Source organism: Pseudophryne corroboree, chromosome 4 (assembly GCF_028390025.1).
Source record: "Pseudophryne corroboree isolate aPseCor3 chromosome 4, aPseCor3.hap2, whole genome shotgun sequence".
NCBI classification, from domain to species: Eukaryota; Metazoa; Chordata; class Amphibia; order Anura; family Myobatrachidae; genus Pseudophryne; species Pseudophryne corroboree.
In genome coordinates, this window is record NC_086447.1 from 91,076,921 (window position 1) to 91,098,548 (window position 21,628).

Here is a 21,628-nt window from a genome sequence, read left to right on the forward strand (position 1 = left end):
GTCTGCAGTGCTGAGCTGACAGTGTCCAGCAGGTCCGTCATTATATAATATATACCTGTCCGGCTGCAGTAGTGATATATATATATTTTTTTTATATCATTATCATCCAGTCTATATTAGCAGCAGACGCAGTACGGTAGTCCACGGCTGTAGCTACCTCTGTGTCGGCAGTCGCTCGTCCATCCATAATTGTATACCACCTACCTGTGGTGTTTTTTTTTTCTATCTTCTTGATACTACTAGTAGCTTACTTTAGGAGTCTGCAGTGCTGAGCTGACAGTGTCCAGCAGGTCCGTCATTATGTAATATATACCTGTCCGGCTGCAGTAGTGATATATATATATATTTTTTATATCATTATCATCCAGTCTATATTAGCAGCAGACGCAGTACGGTAGTCCACGGCTGTAGCTACCTCTGTGTCGGCAGTCGCTCGTCCATCCATAATTGTATACCACCTACCTGTGGTGTTTTTTTTTTTTCTATCTTCTTGATACTAGTAGCTTACTTTAGGAGTCTGCAGTGCTGAGCTGACAGTGTCCAGCAGGTCCGTCATTATATAATATATACCTGTCCGGCTGCAGTAGTGATATATATATATTTTATATCTCATTATCATCCAGTCTATATTAGCAGCAGACGCAGTACGGTAGTCCACGGCTGTAGCTACCTCTGTGTCGGCAGTCGCTCGTCAATCCATAAGTATACTAGTATCCATCCATCTCCATTGTTTACCTGAGGTGCCTTTTAGTTGTGCCTATTAAAATATGGAGAACAAAAATGTTGAGGTTCCAAAAATAGGGAAAGATCAAGATCAACTTCCACCTCGTGCTGAAGCTGCTGCCACTAGTTATGGCCGAGACGATGAAATGCCAGCAACGTCGTCTGCCAAGGCCGATGCCCAATGTCATAGTACAGAGCATGTAAAATCCAAAACACCAAATATCAGTAAAAAAAGGACTCAAAAATCTAAAATAAAATTGTCGGAGGAGAAGCGTAAACTTGCCAATATGCCATTTACCACACGGAGTGGCAAGGAACAGCTGAGGCCCTGGCCAATGTTCATGGCTAGTGGTTCAGATTCACATGAGGATGGAAGCACTCAGCCTCTCGCTAGAAAAATGAAAAGACTCAAGCTAGCAAAAGCACAGCAAAGAACTGTGCGTTCTTCGAAATCACAAATCCACAAGGAGAGTCCAATTGTGTCGTTTGCGATGCCTGACCTTCCCAACACTGGACATGAAGAGCATGCGCCTTCCACCATTTGCACGCCCCCTGCAAGTGCTGGAAGGAGCACCCGCAGTCCAGTTCCTGATAGTCAGATTGAAGATGTCAGTGTTGAAGTACACCAGGATGAGGAGGATATGGGTGTTGCTGGCGCTGGGGAGGAAATTGACCAGGAGGATTCTGATGGTGAGGTGGTTTGTTTAAGTCAGGCACCCGGGGAGACACCTGTTGTCCGTGGGAGGAATAGGGCCATTGACATGCCTGGTGAAAATACCAAAAAAATCAGCTCTTCGGTGTGGAAGTATTTCAACAGAAATGCGGACAACATTTGTCAAGCCGTGTGTTGCCTTTGTCAAGCTGTAATAAGTAGGGGTAAGGACGTTAACCACCTCGGAACATCCTCCCTTATACGTCACCTGCAGCGCATTCATCATAAGTCAGTGACAAGTTCAAAAACTTTGGGAGACAGCGGAAGCAGTCCACTGACCAGTAAATCCCTTCCTCTTGTAACCAAGCTCACGCAAACCACCCCACCAACTCCATCAGTGTCAATTTCCTCCTTCCCCAGGAATGCCAATAGTCCTGCAGGCCATGTCACTGGCAATTCTGACGAGTCCTCTCCTGCCTGGGATTCCTCCGATGCATCCTTGCGTGTAACGCCTACTGCTGCTGGCACTGCTGTTGTTGCTGCTGGGAGTCGATGGTCATCCCAGAGGGGAAGTCGTACTCGTAAGACCACTTTTACTACTTCCACCAAGCAATTGACTGTCCAACAGTCCTTTGCGAGGAAGATGAAATATCACAGCAGTCATCCTGCTGCAAAGCGGATAACTGAGGCCTTGGCATCCTGGGCGGTGAGAAACGTGGTTCCGGTATCCATCATTACTGCAGAGGCAACTAGAGACTTGTTGGAGGTACTGTGTCCCCGGTACCAAATACCATCTAGGTTCCATTTCTCTAGGCAGGCGATACCGAAAATGTACACAGACCTCAGAAAAAGACTCACCAGTGTCCTAAAAAATGCAGTTGTACCCAATGTCCACTTAACCACGGACATGTGGACAAGTGGAGCAGGGCAGGCTCAGGACTATATGACTGTGACAGCCCACTGGGTAGATGTATGGACTCCCGCCGCAAGAACAGCAGCGGCGGCACCAGTAGCAGCATCTCGCAAACGCCAACTCTTTCCTAGGCAGGCTACGCTTTGTATCACCGCTTTCCAGAATACGCACACAGCTAAAAACCTCTTACGGCAACTGAGGAAGATCATCGCAGAATGGCTTACCCCAATTGGACTCTCCTGTGGATTTGTGGCATCGGACAACGCCAGCAATATTGTGTGTGCATTAAATATGGGCAAATTCCAGCACGTCCCATGTTTTGCACATACCTTGAATTTGGTGGTGCAGAATTATTTAAAAAACGAGAGGGGCGTGCAAGAGATGCTGTCGGTGGCCAGAAGAATTGCGGGACACTTTCGGCGTACAGGCACCACGTACAGAAGACTGGAGCACCACCAAAAACGCCTGAACCTGCCCTGCCATCATCTGAAGCAAGAAGTGGTAACGAGGTGGAATTCAACCCTCTATATGCTTCAGAGGTTGGAGGAGCAGCAAAAAGGCCATTCAAGCCTATACAACTGAGCACGATATAGGAGGTGGAATGCACCTGTCTCAAGCGCAGTGGAGAATGATTTCAACGTTGTGCAAGGTTCTGCAACCTTTTGAACTTGCCACACGTGAAGTCAGTTCAGACACTGCCAGCCTGAGTCAGGTCATTCCCCTCATCAGGCTTTTGCAGAAGAAGCTGGAGACATTGAAGGAGGAGCTAACACAGAGCGATTCCGCTAGGCATGTGGGACTTGTGGATGGAGCCCTTAATTCGCTTAACAAGGATTCACGTGTGGTCAATCTGTTGAAATCAGAGCACTACATTTTGGCCACCGTGCTCGATCCTAGATTTAAAACCTACCTTGGATCTCTCTTTCCAGCAGACACAAGTCTGCTGGGGTTCAAAGAACTGCTGGTGACAAAATTGTCAAGTCAAGCGGAACGCGACCTGTCAACATCTCCTCCTTCACATTCTCCCGCAACTGGGGGTGCGAGGAAAAGGCTCATAATTCCGAGCCCACCCGCTGGCGGTGATGCAGGGCAGTCTGGAGCGACTGCTGATGCTGACATCTGGTCCGGACTGAAGGACCTGACAACGATTACGGACATGTCGTCTACTGTCACTGCATATGCTTCTCTCACCATTGAAAGAATGGTGGAGGATTATATGAGTGACCGCATCCAAGTAGGCACGTCAGACAGTCCGTACTTATACTGGCAGGAAAAAGAGGCAATTTGGAGGCCCTTGCACAAGCTGGCTTTATTCTACCTAAGTTGCCCTCCCACAAGTGTGTACTCCGAAAGAGTGTTTAGTGCCGCCGCTCACCTTGTCAGCAATCGGCGTACGAGGTTACATCCAGAAAATGTGGAGAAGATGATGTTCATTAAAATAAATTATAATCAATTCCTCCGTGGAGACATTGACCAGCAGCAATTGCCTCCACAAAGTACACAGGGAGCTGAGATGGTGGATTCCAGTGGGGACGAATTGATAATCTGTGAGGAGGGGGATGTACATGGTGATATATCGGAGGATGATGATGAGGTGGACATCTTGCCTCTGTAGAGCCAGTTTGTGCAAGGAGAGATTAATTGCTTCTTTTTTGGTGGGGGTCCAAACCAACCCGTCATTTCAGTCACAGTCGTGTGGCAGACCCTGTCACTGAAATGATGGGTTGGTTAAAGTGTGCATGTCCTGTTTATACAACATAAGGGTGGGTGGGAGGGCCCAAGGACAATTCCATCTTGCACCTCTTTTTTCTTTCATTTTTCTTTGCGTCATGTGCTGTTTGGGGGGTGTTTTTTGGAAGGGCCATCCTGCGTGACACTGCAGTGCCACTCCTAGATGGGCCAGGTGTTTGTGTCGGTCACTAGGGTCGCTTTGCTTACTCACACAGCTACCTCATTGCGCCTCTTTTTTTCTTTGCGTCATGTGCTGTTTGGGGAGTGTTTTTTGGAAGGGCCATCCTGCGTGACACTGCAGCGCCACTCCTAGATGGGCCAGGTGTTTGTGTCGGCCACTAGGGTCGCTTAGCTTACTCACACAGCTACCTCATTGCGCCTCTTTTTTTCTTTGCGTCATGTGCTGTTTGGGGAGTGTTTTTTGGAAGGGCCATCCTGCGTGACACTGCAGTGCCACTCCTAGATGGGCCAGGTGTTTGTGTCGGCCACTAGGGTCGCTTAGCTTACTCACACAGCTACCTCATTGCGCCTCTTTTTTTCTTTGCGTCATGTGCTGTTTGGGGAGTGTTTTTTGGAAGGGCCATCCTGCGTGACACTGCAGTGCCACTCCTAGATGGGCCAGGTGTTTGTGTCGGCCACTAGGGTCGCTTAGCTTACTCACACAGCTACCTCATTGCGCCTCTTTTTTTCTTTGCGTCATGTGCTGTTTGGGGAGTGTTTTTTGGAAGGGCCATCCTGCGTGACACTGCAGTGCCACTCCTAGATGGGCCAGGTGTTTGTGTCGGCCACTAGGGTCGCTTAGCTTACTCACACAGCTACCTCATTGCGCCTCTTTTTTTCTTTGCGTCATGTGCTGTTTGGGGAGTGTTTTTTTGGAAGGGCCATCCTGCGTGACACTGCAGTGCCACTCCTAGATGGGCCAGGTGTTTGTGTCGACCACTAGGGTCGCTTAGCTTACTCACACAGCTACCTCATTGCACCTCTTTTTTTCTTTGCGTCATGTGCTGTTTGGGGAGTGTTTTTTGGAAGGGCCATCCTGCGTGACACTGCAGTGCCACTCCTAGATGGGCCAGGTGTTTGTGTCGGCCACTTGGGTCGCTTAGCTTAGCCATCCAGCGACCTCGGTGCAAATTTTAGGACTAAAAATAATATTGTGAGGTGTTCAGAATAGACTGAAAATGAGTGGAAATTATGGTTATTGAGGTTAATAATACTTTGGGATCAAAATGACCCCCAAATTCTATGATTTAAGCTGTTTTTTAGGGTTTTTTGAAAAAAACACCCGAATCCAAAACACACCCGAATCCGACAAAAAAAATTCGGTGAGGTTTTGCCAAAACGCGTTCGAACCCAAAACACGGCCGCGGAACCGAACACAAAACCAAAACACAAAACCCGAAAAATTTACGGTGCTCATCACTAGTAATAATGCCACTGTATAGGTCATTGGTATGGCCTCATCTAGAATACTGTGTTCCATTCTGGAGGCCATCTCTTCAAAAGGATATTAATACATTAGAGACTGTACAAAGAATGGCAACTAAAATGGTGCATGGCCTACATCACAAAACATACCTAGAAAGACTAAAAAAATCTCAATATGTATAGTTTGGAGCAGAGAAGGGAAAGGGAGGACATGATAGAAACTTTCAAATATATCAAGGGTTTTAACAAAGTTCAGGAGGGAAACATTCTCCATATGAAGAGAAGCAATAGGACACGAGGACATGCACTGAGACTGGAGGGGGGGAGGTTCAGGAGAAATATGAGGAAAAATTAATTCTCAGAAAGGGTAGTGGACAAGTGGAATAGCCTCCCATCAGAGGTGGTAGAGGCTAAGACAGTAGAGCAATTTAAACATGAATGGGATAGACATAAGTATATCCTTACGAAGAAATAAGGATCAAATAAGTTTTGAGATAAAAATATGGTTAAAAAAAAAAGGGCAGACTAGATGGGCCAAGTGCTTCTTATCCGCCGTCAAATTATATATTTCTATGGGGGTCATTCCGAGTTGATCGTAGCTGTGCTAAATTTAGCACAGCTACGATCATGAACTCAGACATGCGGGGGGACACCCAGCACAGGGCTAGTCCGCCCGCATGTCAGTGCTGCCCCCCCCCCCCCCCGCAGAAGTGCAAAGGCATCGCACAGCGGCGATGCCTTTGCACTTCAAGAGTAGCTCCCGGCCAGCGCAACTTTAACGTGCTGGCCGGGAGCTACTCTTCGCTCCCCGGCCCGTAGCAGCTGCGTGTGACATCATGCAGCTGCTGCGGGATACTCCCTGCACGGTCCGGCCACGCCTGCGTTGGCTGGACCGCTCCCACGAAACGGCGGCCAACCGCCGCCGTTTTGCCCCCTCCCGCCCATCGACCACCTCTGCCTGTCAATCAGGCAGAGGCGATCGTAGCGCAGCGACGGGCGGCCATGCGCTGGCGCATGTGCGGTTCTGACCTGATCGCTATGCTGCAAAAAACTGCAGCGTGCGATCGGGTCAGAATGACTCCCTATGTTTCTACTCTCTGCTCATCACCCTCTGTCTCTGCTTGTCACCCTCTGTCCGTCACCCTCTTTCTCTCCCTGTCACCCATTGCCTCTCCTCACGGGGGAGGGGACAAAACATATTTTTTCACCTGAGCCTACTACTATTTCAATGTTTGTTTGTTTCTGTGGATCTGGCTTTTTCAGTATATTTATATTTAAATGTGGCTTTATCAATGTATTTTCTGTGGATCTGACTTTTCTTTTAAATAGTGTGTGTGTGTGTGTGTGTGTGTGTGTGTGTGTGTGTGTGTGTGTATATATATATATATATATATATATTGTGTGTGTAGAATTGGTGTGGCTTTCCCTATATAGTTTCATATGTTATTGACAGGTTACAAAAACATCCAAACCCACATCCCAAAATTTGACAATTTTTTTTTAAACTGGCTTACGCACCAATTGATACCCCACCACTGATGTAGCTCCACCCACATTATCCACGGCTCCTACCCCTCCCAGACGGGGGCCCTGCCTATTTTATCAATTCCGGGCCCCACAATTTCTGATGGCAGCCCTGCCAGAAATGCTTTGGTATCTGCACAGGGGCCCCTGGGTCCAGGGGAGGCCACACAGGCACAAAGGGGCAGTGTCAGTGCTTTACAAATCACCGGAAAAATGGCCAGCAGACATTTTCCTGCTGCAGTCGGAAAATCACCTGAAAAATGGCCACCGCACCATTTCCCTGGAGACCTATGCATATACAGTAGGCTATTATAAAGCGTCGGAGTCTACTAGTGCTCAGCACTGCTGGCTATAGAGTGGGGGCCCGGACAAAGCTTGCACATGCCCCCCCCCCCCACTCTCAATATGACCCTGATTTCCACCCCTTGCATTAAACATGGTTTGTCCAGGTGCAAAGTTACTTGCTTTTTTTGACTAGCTTCCAATTCCGAATCTGCCCCACAATGAGTGGCTTAAGCAATTGGTGAACTCGTAAAAATAATGATTCGGCCACATAACTGCTCCCTCCCCTCCGTGTAGGCAATGGGTGCACTTTAATACATACCTAAAATTAACCATTGGTAATGTAGATCCAAATTTGTAAAAGCTGGGGCTGTATTCCACTGTACGGAAAGGTTTATCACCCGGCTGGGCAGCAGAGATCCCGTTCCTGGGATCAGGCACTAGGAGGTAAAGGAGAAATGCACAGAGACATTATATCTGCATTGTATCAGGTGATAGGAGGAGTTATGTATGGTCTGTGCAATGAATCACCACAGATACACCATAAAATCAGCTTAATTTATAGTAAGCCTTTCTGTTCTATTAAGGATTTATTGAGCAGCCAGCTACAGTATATGAATAATTAATGTAGACACAAATACTGCAACTTTCCATTCTTTATGGGAACAGCAATGAGCTTTCCGTATACCAAATGAGCACATCAGGGTCAGTACATCTCATCACTAGGAGGGAGTGCGGGCATCCATCCGCAGAAGGTGACTGTGACACAACAGACAACTAACCATATATGAATGCTAGACATCAGGCATGCCATTACCTTAGATTATGATGGATTGTTACACGATTGATTTAATTAAGAAAAATGTGCTATCATTTATTATTTACGTGAGACTGAATTTATATGTTACATTCGGAAACAGTCACTGTGTCGATAATAGCAATGCTGATAGGCTTAGTGTTGATACCACAATGCCGACAGGGGCTGTAGTCAAAAGGTCAACAATGAAGACACCACAATGTCGATATTGTTATAATTTTGACGGGAAATGTGTCAACATTCTCAGAATGGCAATAGGTGAAGTCGACATTTTCTGAATGTTGACACTAGGGTTATGCTGCAGGCAGGTTAGGGCAGGGTTGGACTGGCTCACAAAGGTACAGGGGAAACCACCGGTGGGCCCCACTGCCCGGGGGCCCTCCTCTTCCTCTAGTGATCAGGTTCCAGACTGTGTTCTTTAATTATACATTATACATATGTTATCTTATACTGTACAGGACTATGTTGTATTCTCTACAGTGCATTGCCAATATTTATCTTGTACATTATCATGCACGCACTAGCAGTATTTATATATTTGTCAAGGGGCCCATCCCATGCACTCACTAATGGTTAGGCAAACCAATGTAGCAGCTTGCCCCACCCCCACTGGAGACTGACCACACCCCTAAACATGGGCCCCTACCACTGCATTCCCCGGTGGGCCCTTCAGACCCTAGTCCGACACTGGGTTTGGGTCAGGCAATAGGGGGTAATAAGGGTTAGACAGCCGGTGGGGGAGTTGGGTTAGGCACTAAATGACGGTCGGAGGTCATAGTCACATGGCCACTGGACCTGATAGGTGCTGCTGGAGCAGCTACAGCCATCGGGAGGAGATAAGTCACCGATGGGCCACCAGGGACGATGAACCACTGTCAGACACCAATATGCAGCAAACATTGGTGACAGTCCTTTTAGTTTCTGGTGGTGTGTGGTGCTATTGGAATGATTAGAGACAGTGGAAGAGTGAATAGGCTCAAATCTGCCATGTTTTCTTTCTCAAACTAGTTAGTTGAATCAGTACGTAGATCCCCCAAAAAAGTTGCAGGAATGTCTAAGATTTTTGATGAATTAAAAAATTGAGTTGTATTTGAGAAAGTGGATATTCTATTCTATTCTATTAAATTCAGATGGTTCTCACAATGGTAAGCATACCAGCTTCAGCTTCAATTGATACATGTTAACAATTTTAGTAGTGAGCCTTGAATGGTGAACATTGGGCCCGATTCAGGTTGGATCGCAATACGGGATCCAACCGCAAAAAATGCTAAAAGGATGCAGAGGCATTCGGGTGGCAGAAGGGGGTGGGCGGCAATACTCCGTTTCCAAGGCAAAGACGGAGCGTTGCAGGGGCATGGCATTAAAATGGGGTGTATGTTGGGGGTTTGATCAGGGCGGCTGCGTGATGTCATGCGCGGCCGCTGTGATCACTAAAATGGCGGCGACCCTTCTATGGGCAGGAGGCTACCTCATTTTTAGTGATCACGCTGAACTTGCAGTCGGACCACAACCTCAGTGTGGTCAAGGGGGGGGGGGGGGGAAGGGCTGTTAGTATGCTGGATGGCCTTGCCCTGCGATGGGCGCCCCAGCATGCGATCCCAAGAATTGCAAATTCTGCTACTATGCAGAATTTTCAATCCTTACTGAATCAGGTCCGTTGACCACAATAGTGTTTGTCTTTTTAATAAAATATATACTTTTTTGTATTTAGAAATACTATTTCTATAACATTTTTGCACAAAGAAATGTAAAAACATTTATTGTAACATGAACTATGAATGCAAATGGGGTGATCACCAACAGCCAGCAGTAAATGTGAAATTGCAAACTATTATTATTATCCTTTATTTATATTGCGCCACAAGGGATCCGCAGCGCCCAATTACAGAGTACATAAATGAAAAATCAAAACGGGACAATAGTGACTTATAGTTAAAGACAATATAGGACAAGTACAGGGTAAATAAACATAAGTGCATAAGCAGATGACACTGAAAGAAGTATCAGGTGGCAGAAACCGTGGAATTAGGTGCCGTCGAGGATGTTTAAGAAAGAAAAGGATAAGCACATGAGGGTTGAGGGCCCTGCTCGTGAGAGCTTACATTCTAAAGGAGAGGGGCAGACAGACAGGGGTGGCACAGATGGGGTAGACAGTAAGCGTGGAACAAAGCGTTAGGAAGAGATTATGCTGGGTTTGGTGAAGAAGTGGGTCTTGACAGCCTGTTTGAAGTTTTGTAGAGAGGTGGAGAGTCTGAGGGGGAGAGGTAGGGAAATCCAGAGAAAGAGAGCAGCACGTGAGAAATCTTGAAGGTAGGAGTGGGAGGAAGTAGGTGGCGTGCATTAGCAGAGTGAAGAGAACGGGAGATAAGGTCAGAGCTGTAACTGGAGAGGAGTGGGTGAGGACTTTGTAAGTGAGTGTGAGAAGCTTGAATTGGATTCTGAAAGGGAAGGGAAGCCAGTGAAGGGCTAGTAGGAGAGGGGAGGTGGACGTAGTGCGTTGGTCAAGAAGATAAGCCAGGCTGTAACTACATATTTGAATCAAATAAATTTAGACACTGCTCAACAATTTTGTAGATCACTAACAACCTCCAAGGATCTCTCAGTGATCTGCACATTACAGCTCCCAGAAAAAGGGAGACAGTGCCACCCCTGCATGGTTTGGGGCTCTAGCAATTCTACTAAGTGGTGTGCCACAAGGGTCTGTACTTGGACCACTTTTGTTCAACATTTTCATCAACGACCTAACAGTAGGTCTAGAGAGCATGGTGTCAATTTTTGCAGACAATACCAAATTGTGTAAGGTTATAAATACGGAGGGGGATGCGGAGTCTCTTCAGAATGACTTAACTAAACTGGAAGCATGGGCAGCAAAATGGAGAATGAGATTCAACACAGACAAGTGTAAGGTAATGCACTGTGGGGGCAAGACCAAAAATAACACCTACATACTAAATGGGGTAATATTAGGGGGTTCTGTACTGGAAAAAGACTTAGGGGTTCACATAGATAACAAATTAAGCAGCAGTACCCAAAGTAGGAGTGCAGCAAAGAAGGCTAATAAGACGGGGAATTGATGCAAAGGACGAGAGTGTTATACTCCCATTATATAAATCACTAGTGAGACCACATCATCAATACGGTGTGCAATTTTGGGCACCATATTACAAAAAGGGTATCCTGGAGCTAGAAAAGGTTAAGAGGCAGCGACCAAACTAATCAAGGGCATGGAGACGCTGGAATACGAGGAAAGGCTTGCGAGGCTAGGCATGTTTACATTGGAAAAGAGGAGACTAAGAGGGGACATGATCAACATTTACAAATATATAAGGGGTCAATACACAGAGCTTGGGAGGGACCTGTTTTCTATAAGATCAGCACAGAGGACACGTGGTCACTTGCTTAGGTTAGAAGAGAGGAGTTTCCGCACATTTCTCACTGTCCTCAGTGTCCGTGTATCCTTGTGCTGCATCTGTCCAGTCACAGTGGTTGTGTCCTCTGCTGCCATATGTCTAGTGCTGCTGTAAAAGTCCCTTGCAGTGTTGCTGTGTTGTGCATCAGTCCAGTGGTGGTGTGCTGTGCTGCATCAGTCCAGTCACAGTGGTGGTGTCTTCTGCTGCCATATGTCCAGTGCTGATGTATAAGTCCAGTCCAGTAGTGCTGTGTTGTGCTGCATCAGTCCAGTCACAGTGGTGGTGTCCTCTGCTGCCATATGTCCAGTGCTGCTGTATAATTCCAGTCCATTGCAGTGGTGCTGTGTGGTTCTGCATCAGTCCAGTGGTGGTGTCCCTGTGCTGCCGTATATGTCCAGCGGTACTGCCGTAAAAATCCAGTGAATCTGCCGTATAATTCCAGTGATCCTGCCGTATATGTCCAGCGCTACTGCCGTATATGTCCAGCGGTACTGCCGTATATGTCCAGCGGAACTGCTGTATATGTCCAGCGGAACTGCCGTATAATTCCAGTGATCCTGCTGTATAATTCCAGTGATCTTGCCGTATAATTCCAGTGGTACTGGTGTGTAAGTCCAGTGATCCTGCCATATAATTCCAGTGATCCTGCAGTATAATTCCAGTGATCCTGCCGTATAAGGCCAGTGATCCTGTTGTATAATTCCAGTAATCCTGCCGTATAATCCAGTGGTACTGGCGTATATCCTGCCGTATAATTACAGTGGTACTGGTGTATAAGTCCAGTCCAGTGATACTGCCGTATATGTCCATTGATACTGCCGTATATGTCCAGCGCTACTGCCATATATGTCCAGTGATCCTGACCATTTAATTCCAGTGATCCTGCCGTATAATTCCAGTGATCCTGCCATATAAATCCATATAATTCCGTATAAATCCAGTCCAGTCCAGTGGTGCTGCCATATAAAAGAAGGTCCAATAGGGTGCGCTAGTGTATAACTGAAATAGGTAGAAATTAAATTCCCTCAATACATCACTTGATAATTTGCGAATGTGTCTCAAGTCTATTCTCGTCAGAGTGGACAGCGGGAGCTGGCAAACTGTGAGTTTCTGCAGGCAGATGAAACTGCTTTAAAGTAGTGCTGCACAAATATATTGAGGTAGCCCAGTGTTAGGGTCTCCTGCCCTGTGCTGCCACGTCGTCATGGCAACCGGGAGACAAGTGCTAGTGGAGTAACCTGAGCGCAGCTGATACTCCGGTTCGGGTCTTTTGCTGTGCAGTGGTTATAGGCTCTGTGCACGGCAGGGGATCCGGTGCTGGTTTTTGTGCTCACAGTCTGTGAGGTCTGAGTGGGGCGTGGACAGCACCTGCTTTATAAGGCCTCTTTTCAGGGTAAGCAGATGCTGCTGAATCTTTGTTGGTTAGTCAGTTCATGAAAGTTAGCCAGTACTGTGTAGCTTTGTATTTGTTTGTTGCTTACTGCAAATAGGCCTGGGGATTTGGTATTACACTCTGCCAATCCAGACCTAGCAGTAAGACTGGAGTCAGTCGTTTAGCTTGCTGGGGTTCTGTTACTACTCTGTGAAGTTAGCAAGTTTGCGGCTGTATTCTAAGACTTGCCTGTCTAATCCTGTCTCACTGTGCTAGGTGTCAGGGGTCAGTTTAGTGGCAGTAAGCTAAAACCTGTGCACTGCAAGTGAGAAATAGGATTGTGGAGACTCTCCTTGTGTCTATCATTCCATCTCTGACCAAGGAGTTTACTGCCACACCCGTTGGTAACCCTTTAGGGTTTTGCTGTTGCCCTTAGCAACAGCATTTCGGGTTCTCTACGTATTAAAACACAACATCTTGCTTTTTCCATCTGTGCAGTTCTAATACAAGGGAGATACCCAGTTCCTTAGCCTCTGGGCTTCTCTGTTCACTTTGTGTGTATTTTGTTACCCTATTACCTTCTGTGTACGTTATGTCATATTCCCCAGTTTGTCTGTGAGTCCATTTGTTTTGCATAACAGTTCAAACACCAGTACATTCCTGCAGACACTGGAGTGCATAACAGTTCTGACACCAGTACTTTCCTGCAGGCACTGGTGTGCATAACATATTCAGCAGCCTAATACTCCTGTTGAAATTTTGTGGGAATATGGAGCATACCCCTCAAAATACGTTGCAACAGGTGGTCGATCAGGTGCAGGTCCTGACTCGACAATTTCATGATTTGTCCATTAAAATGCACACCTCCCAGGCTGCTGGCGGAGCTCCCGCAGCAGCAGCACCTGCAGGGGTTAAGGAGCCGAAAGTAAATCTCCCGGATCGTTTTTCTGGAGATCGCTCGCAGTTCTTTTGTTTCAAGGAGAGCTGCAAGCTATGCTTCCGGCTTAGGCCTCAGTCTTCTGGGTCGGAGATTCAGCGGGTGGGCATAGTGATTTCCTTGCTACAAGGAGACCCACAGGTCTGGGCATATGGGTTGCAGCCTGACTGTCCGTCGCTTAAAAGTGTTGATGCTTTTTTTACGGCACTGGGCATGTTGTATGATGACCCTGACAAGACGGCCTCAGCCGAGGCTCAGATTTCGATCCTTAAGCAAGGGCGAAGGCCAGTTGAGGTTTACTGTACGGAGTTTCGGAGGTTGGCCCATGATACCCAGTGGAATGACCCAGCCCTGAGACACCAGTACCGAAGAGGTCTTTCTAACCAGATAAAGGACCAACTGGTACAATATCCCTTGCCCGATAGCTTGGATCAGCTCATGCAGTTATCCATCCGGGTGGATAGACGGCTGAGAGAGCGTAGGCTTGAAAGGGAGACTGAGATTTCCTTCCTTCCCAAGGGAACCTCAGACTCTGAGGAATTTTCTGAGGAGCCTATGCAGATTGGGGCTACCCGCCTCTCCTCACGTGAGAAGACGCGGAGGAGACAGCAGGGGTTGTGTTTGTACTGTGGGAATAAAGGTCATGTGGTAGTATCATGCCCAGAAAAGCCGGAAAACTTCAGGGCCTGAGGGTGATGGGAAATATCCTGTCAGGCCAGAAGTCAGAATTTCCCAAGAAGACTTTTATCATTCCGGTGACCTTGAAGATCCTCGGTCAAACTGTCAAGACTGAGGCCTTTGTGGACAGTGGGGCCGACGGGGTTTTTATGGACCGCCAATTCGCCCTGAAACACTCTGTTCCCTTAGTACCCTTGGCATCGGAAATTGAGATTTGTGGGTTAAACGGGGAACCATTATCCCAAGGTAAAATTACCTCTTGCACTAGCCAGATTTCTTTGTTTATTGGAGCCACACACTCTGAAAAATTGTCCTTTTATGTGACTGTCTGTACTTTTGCCCCATTGGTGTTGGGGTTACCCTGGTTAAGGGCCCACAATCCTCAATTTGACTGGGTCTCTGGGGAGATTCTTAGTTGGGGTACTGATTGTTTCAGGAGTTGCTTGAGCCTTCCAGTCAGGCTCTCGCAGCTAAGTTTGCCAGGATTGCCAGGGTGTTATGCAGATTTTGCGGACGTGTTCTCCAAAAAAGTTGCAGAGGTACTACCTCCCCATCGCCCCTATGACTGTGCCATTGATTTGTTGCCAAATGCTAAGCTTCCCAAGAGCAGGTTGTACTCCCTGTCACGTCCTGAGACTCAGGCTATGGCAGAGTACATTCAGGAGAACTTGGCTAAGGGATTTATCAGACCTTCACAGTCTCCAGTTGGGTCGGGGTTCTTCTTCGTGGGTAAAAAGGACGGTTCGTTGCGACCCTGCATCGACTTCAGGGAATTGAACCGTATCACGATTAAAAACTCATACCCACTGCCTCTCATTTCGGTCTTGTTTGACCAGCTTCGTACTGCCACCATTTTTTCTAAGATTGACCTACGCGGTGCGTACAATCTAATCCGAATAAGAGAGGGGGATGAATGGAAGACTGCCTTTAATACCCACTCAGGGCATTATGAATATTTGGTGATGCCTTTTGGGCTCTGTAATGCCCCGGCAGTCTTCCAGGATTTCATGAATGATGTGCTCAGGGAATATTTGGATAGATTCTTAGTTGTATACTTAGATGACATCCTAATCTTCTCCCATTCCCTGGAGGAACATCAGAAGCATGTACGCTTAGTCCTCCAGAAACTCAGAGACCACCAGCTTGGGGCGAAGCTGGAGAAGTGCGAATTTGAAGTTCAGCAAATCGCATTTCTAGGATATATTATCTCCCCAGAAGGTTTCCAAATGGAGGGTTCCAAGGTACAGGCAGTCCTGGATTGGGTGCAGCCCACTAGTTTGAAGGCGCTTCAGCGTTTCCTGGGCTTTGCGAATTTTTATAGACGATTTATCGCTGGATTTTCGTCTATAGTGGCGCCCTTGGTGGCACTCACTAAGAAAGGGGCGGATGTTGCTCACTGGTCTTGTGAGGCTAAAGCGGCTTTTGCCCGTCTCAAAAGGGCATTTGTTTCGGCCAAGGTGCTGCGACACCCAGATCCAGAGCGTCCTTTTGTGGTGGAGGTGGATGCCTCTGAGATGGGTATTGGGGCAGTGCTTTCTCAGATGGGAGTGTCTGATAATCGCCTTCATCCCTGTGCTTACTTTTCCCGTAAATTTTCGCCTGCCGAGATGAATTATGACGTGGGTAACCGGGAATTGTTGGCTATTAAGGATGCACTCGAGGAGTGGAGACACTGGCTTGAGGGGGCTAAGTTTGTGGTCTCAATTCTCACTGACCATAAGAATCTGGCATATTTAGAGTCAGCGAAGCGTCTCAATGCCAGGCAGGCACGATGGGCTTTGTTTTTTGCTCGCTTTAATTTTTTGATAACATATCGCCCTGGGTCAAAAAACATCAAGGCTGATGCGCTCTCGCGGAGTTTTGCTCCAATCCAGGAGACCACCGAGGAGCCGTTGCCCATTGTTTCCCCATCATGTATTAAAGTGGGCATTACCCAGGACCTCTTATCATTAGTCCTTAGAGCACAGGAGCAGGCTCCTCCAGACCTTCCGGTAGGTCTTTTGTTTGTGCCTCCTAGGTTAAGACAGCGAGTGTTCCTGGAATTCCATGCCAAGAAGTCGGCAGGTCACCCGGGTATTGCCAGAACTCGGGAGTTGCTATCTAGGGCGGTGTGGTGGCCCTCGGTGGCTAAGGATGTGGATCAGTGGGTTCGGGCATGTGACATCTGTGCCCGAAATAAGACTCCTAGAGGGGTTCCTGTTGGCCCATTACATCCACTCTCTATCCCATCTAAGCCATGGACCCACATTTCAATGGATTTTGTGGTGGACTTGCCCAAATCCTCGGGGATGACAGCCATCTGGGTTGTCGTTGACAGGTTTTCGAAGATGGCGCACTTCGTTCCACTGGTTGGGCTGCCATCAGCCAGACGCCTGTCTGAATTATTTATGCTGCATGTTGTGCGTCTCCACGGGTTGCCACTTGATGTGGTCTCTGACCGCGGATCCCAGTTTGTGGCCAAATTCTGGAGGGCATTTTGTTCCGATCTCCAGATTTCTGTCAGCTTGTCGTCAGGCTACCATCCGCAGTCTAATGGGCAGACTGAAAGGGTGAACCAGTCCTTGGAGCAGTTCCTCAGGTGTTATGTCTCCAAGTGTCAGACTGACTGGGTTGCTCATCTGTCCATGGCGGAGTTTGCCTATAACAATGCGGCTCACTCTGCTACAGGGATCTCTCCCTTCCTTTGTGTGTATGGGCATCATCCTAAGGCCAATTCTTTTGACCCCCTGGACTCCACGCCTGGTGGTTCCTCTGTGGTTTCGGTCCTTAGAGGTATTTGGCGGAAAGTGAAGAAAGCCCTTGTGTCTGTGTCATTAGTGACCAAAAGGGTTTTTGATAAGCGGAAAAGACCCTGCAGCTTCAAATTAGGAGACTTCGTCTGGTTGTCTACCAAGAATTTGAAGTTGAGACAGCCATCTCATAAGTTAGGCCCCCGGTTCATCGGCCCTTATAAGATCACCAGGGTTATCAATCCGGTGGCATTTCAGTTAGATCTGCCCCGTTCTTTGGGTATCAATAAAACATTTCATTGTTCCCTTTTAAAACGGGCGATTAGTAATCCTTCTTCCAGTGGAAGACCTTCCCCTCTTCTGATACGTGGCCAGAGGGAGTTTGTTGTTGAAAGGATTCTTGACTCCAAGGTGGTTCGGGGTCGGCTGTCATTTTTGGTGCACTGGAAGGGGTATGGCCCGGAGGAGCGGTCGTGGGTGCGCAGTTGTGATCTTCATGCCCCCAGACTGATACGCTCTTTCTTCTCGCAGTTCCCCGATAAACCCGGTGGTAGGGGTTCTTTGACCCCTCGTCAGAGGGGGGGTACTGTTAGGGTCTCCTGCCCTGTGCTGCCACGTCGTCATGGCAACCGGGAGACAAGTGCTAGTGGAGTAACCTGAGCGCAGCTGATACTCCGGTTCGGGTCTTTTGCTGTGCAGTGGTTATAGGCTCTGTGCACGGCAGGGGATCCGGTGCTGGTTTTTGTGCTCACAGTCTGTGAGGTCTGAGTGGGGCGTGGACAGCACCTGCTTTATAAGGCCTCTTTTCAGGGTAAGCAGATGCTGCTGAATCTTTGTTGGTTAGTCAGTTCATGAAAGTTAGCCAGTACTGTGTAGCTTTGTATTTGTTTGTTGCTTACTGCAAATAGGCCTGGGGATTTGGTATTACACTCTGCCAATCCAGACCTAGCAGTAAGACTGGAGTCAGTCGTTTAGCTTGCTGGGGTTCTGTTACTACTCTGTGAAGTTAGCAAGTTTGCGGCTGTATTCTAAGACTTGCCTGTCTAATCCTGTCTCACTGTGCTAGGTGTCAGGGGTCAGTTTAGTGGCAGTAAGCTAAAACCTGTGCACTGCAAGTGAGAAATAGGATTGTGGAGACTCTCCTTGTGTCTATCATTCCATCTCTGACCAAGGAGTTTACTGCCACACCCGTTGGTAACCCTTTAGGGTTTTGCTGTTGCCCTTAGCAACAGCATTTCGGGTTCTCTACGTATTAAAACACAACATCTTGCTTTTTCCATCTGTGCAGTTCTAATACAAGGGAGATACCCAGTTCCTTAGCCTCTGGGCTTCTCTGTTCACTTTGTGTGTATTTTGTTACCCTATTACCTTCTGTGTACGTTATGTCATATTCCCCAGTTTGTCTGTGAGTCCATTTGTTTTGCATAACAGTTCAAACACCAGTACATTCCTGCAGACACTGGAGTGCATAACAGTTCTGACACCAGTACTTTCCTGCAGGCACTGGTGTGCATAACACCCAGCAGCTTCCTCCATATATGGGCTACCTCCATATATTTGTGCAGCACTACTTTAAGCAGTTTTGATGGTGATGTGGTTTGTTTATATTAGGCACCTGGGGAGACACCTGTTGTCCATGGGATGAATAGGCCCATTGTGATGCCTGGACAAAATATCAAAAAAGCCACCTCTTCGTTGTGGAATTATTCCTCCACAAATCCGGACAACAGGTATCAAGCTTTGTGTTGCCTCTGTCAATCTGTAATAAGTAGGGGTAAGGACGTTAACCACCTAGAAACATCCTCCCTTATACGTCACCTACAGCGCAGGGACGTGCAGTCAGGGGAGGCAGGGGAGGCAGTGCCTCCCCTGTCATAATTATTAAAATAATACAAAGAAGATACTTATGACACAGATTTTGAGTCATAGGTATCTTCTTTGTATTATACTGATAAAGATGGAAGCCATATTTGTTCATAAGACTCCATTTTATCTGACAAGTGGTTTCAAATTGTTTTTCAGCTTAGAATTGAAACAGGAAAAAGTACAGACACTGCATTTTGTTTGAACCCACATTGTGAAGTTATGACCTTTATCTAAGATATATTTTACGGTAATTTCCTAGCAGAAATATAATGTCAGCAGCTAGACATGTGAGCTTCAAAGGGTATTTGTCAGTTTGCGGTATAGCAGGTGTAAAAATATAACCAGACATATGTAGGTTTCGAGGTTAGCAAAACCCCCTAGTTATTCCACTTAAGAGCACATATAAAAAATATAGACGTTGGCAAAATACATTACGTATAAGATAGAAGTTTTATTAGCCAATAGGATTAAGCTTCGTGTCAGGAAACGACGACACGATATGTTAATTGGTATCACTTTATAATGTACTGCTGGTAGGAAATAAAGCTCTCTCTCTGCTCTATTACTTTCCACTATATACACGTGTGGCTAGTTATTACAAAGGTTATTTTGTTGACTGGTCACTGGCTGCAGCCGTGTATGAACCTGATGCTGACTGACTGAATGCGTGCTTGAACTTGGTTAAGCAAAAGGTGCCCTTTCCTGGGGATCCCTTTATCAATATGGAGGTCCCACCGAGATTCCACATCACCTGTTGAACAGCGGACGACTGGGCGGACGGTTCCTGGACTGAGACTCAAAACACATGCATGGTACGTAGAGATATTTCTCTGTAGACTCTCATTCCTGTTAACTATCCACTATGTTCTGCTGGGAGACAGGCATCGGGATCGCACGCACAAAGTTCACTCAGTAAACAGGTTTTCTCATTTTCATTCTATCTCTTGCTTATATGTGCTTATATATGTGTTATAAAGGCGTAACAATGAATGAATGTGGAAGTAAATTAATTCTGAGTATTTAGAGTGTGTCTGCATATAACCAACTGATGGGTTGTTACACTAAACGTTACTGCGACCACTGTCTTGTTTTGTCTTATATTGAGAATTAAAACGTAGGTTAAGTTTGTGTTACTGCAGTCTATATGTGTAGAATATTGTAGAAAGACTTTAAAAAAAAAAGTCGGAGTTATGAAACAGACATTTGTAAGTGTGTAGTACTCTTAGTAAAGGCACACCACGATCAGACATTTTATTTACATTATATTTGTAGTCCAGGAGAATCACCCTTATTCTCTGAACCGTGGGAAGAGGGGTTTAACATTTTTGTACCAATAGGTTGTCATTTTATTCTTAAAGTAAGAAATATTGGAAAGGATTGGTCAGATATACTGTCTGAATTGGAAGGTTCAGAACAATATATTGTACATAATATAAAAGTCTAAGTTGTACTCACAGTAGAATATCATTGCATCTGACTTTCATACCTTGTTAGTACCATAAAACCACGTCCTGTCGCTTTAAAAATTATAGCGTACAGAGTTAAGAAAAAAAAATCAGAAACGGAAGCTGTTTAAAATTTCTTTTTTTTTTCTCTCTCTTCCGTGAGCTGTAACCACAGACTGCTGCAAGCAATGAATGCAAGTTGAATGTCCTGTCAGAATTGTGTCTGCATAGCTATTATACATAGGTTAGGAGAGGGACATCCATTTGTTTTAAAAGCAGTAGTGTACTTTGCAGAAGAAGGGGTTTGGGAAAATAGAAAAAACCCAGATGATGTGTTCATATTAATGGGATGTCATTTCATTCCAAAAGATAGTGACATCGGTAAAAATTGGTTAAAGATCACCTCTGTTTCAGGCAATTTTCCTCACAGTTATATCTCTGAGGATCCGTTAGATCCAGGTTACAGATATTTCCCGGATTTTATTGAATACTTACTGGCCATAAGTATTGGGAAATACAAATACTTATCCTTCAGATGAAGCACCTTGGAGTGCCATGGACATTATGAAGAATGTACATGGGCCCTCATTCCGAGTCGTTCGCTCGTTCTTTTTTTTCGCATCGCAGTGAAAATCAGCTTAGAGCGCATGCGCAATGTTCGCACTGCGACTGCGCTAAGTAATTCTGCTATGAAGAAAGGATTTTTACTCACGGCTTTTTGTTCGCACCGGCGAACGTAGTGTGATTGACAGGAAATGGGTGTTACTGGGCGGAAACACGGCGTTTTATGGGCGTGTGGAGGAAAACGCTACCGTTTCTGGAAAAAACGCAGGAGTGGCCGGAGAAACGGGGGAGTGTCTGGGCGAACGCTGGGAGTGTTTGTGACATCAAACCAGGAACGACAAGCACTGAACTGATCGCACAGGCAGAGTAAGTCTGGAGCTACTCTAAAACTGCTAAGTTTTTTTTGTTCGCAATATTGCGTAAACTTCGTTCGCACTTTTAAGATGCTAAGATACACTCCCAGTAGGCGTAGACTAAGCGTGTGTAACTCTGCTAAATTCGCCTTGCGAACGATCAACTCGGAATGAGGGCCATGGTGAGCAATGCTTGAAGGGTATGAG

General features: G+C 46.5%; 1 protein-coding gene across 2 annotated transcripts in view; it reads right to left on the bottom strand.

Moving 5' to 3' along the window:
• Positions 1 to 21,628, bottom strand: part of SPATS1 (spermatogenesis associated serine rich 1) — a 150,701-nt gene that overhangs the window by 21,856 nt on the left and 107,217 nt on the right. For both annotated transcript variants that reach the window (XM_063915257.1, XM_063915256.1), the window contains one exon: positions 7,573 to 7,690. In XM_063915257.1, coding sequence (XP_063771327.1) covers positions 7,573 to 7,690 — 118 coding nt within the window. The remainder of the gene's footprint in view (positions 1 to 7,572; positions 7,691 to 21,628) is intronic.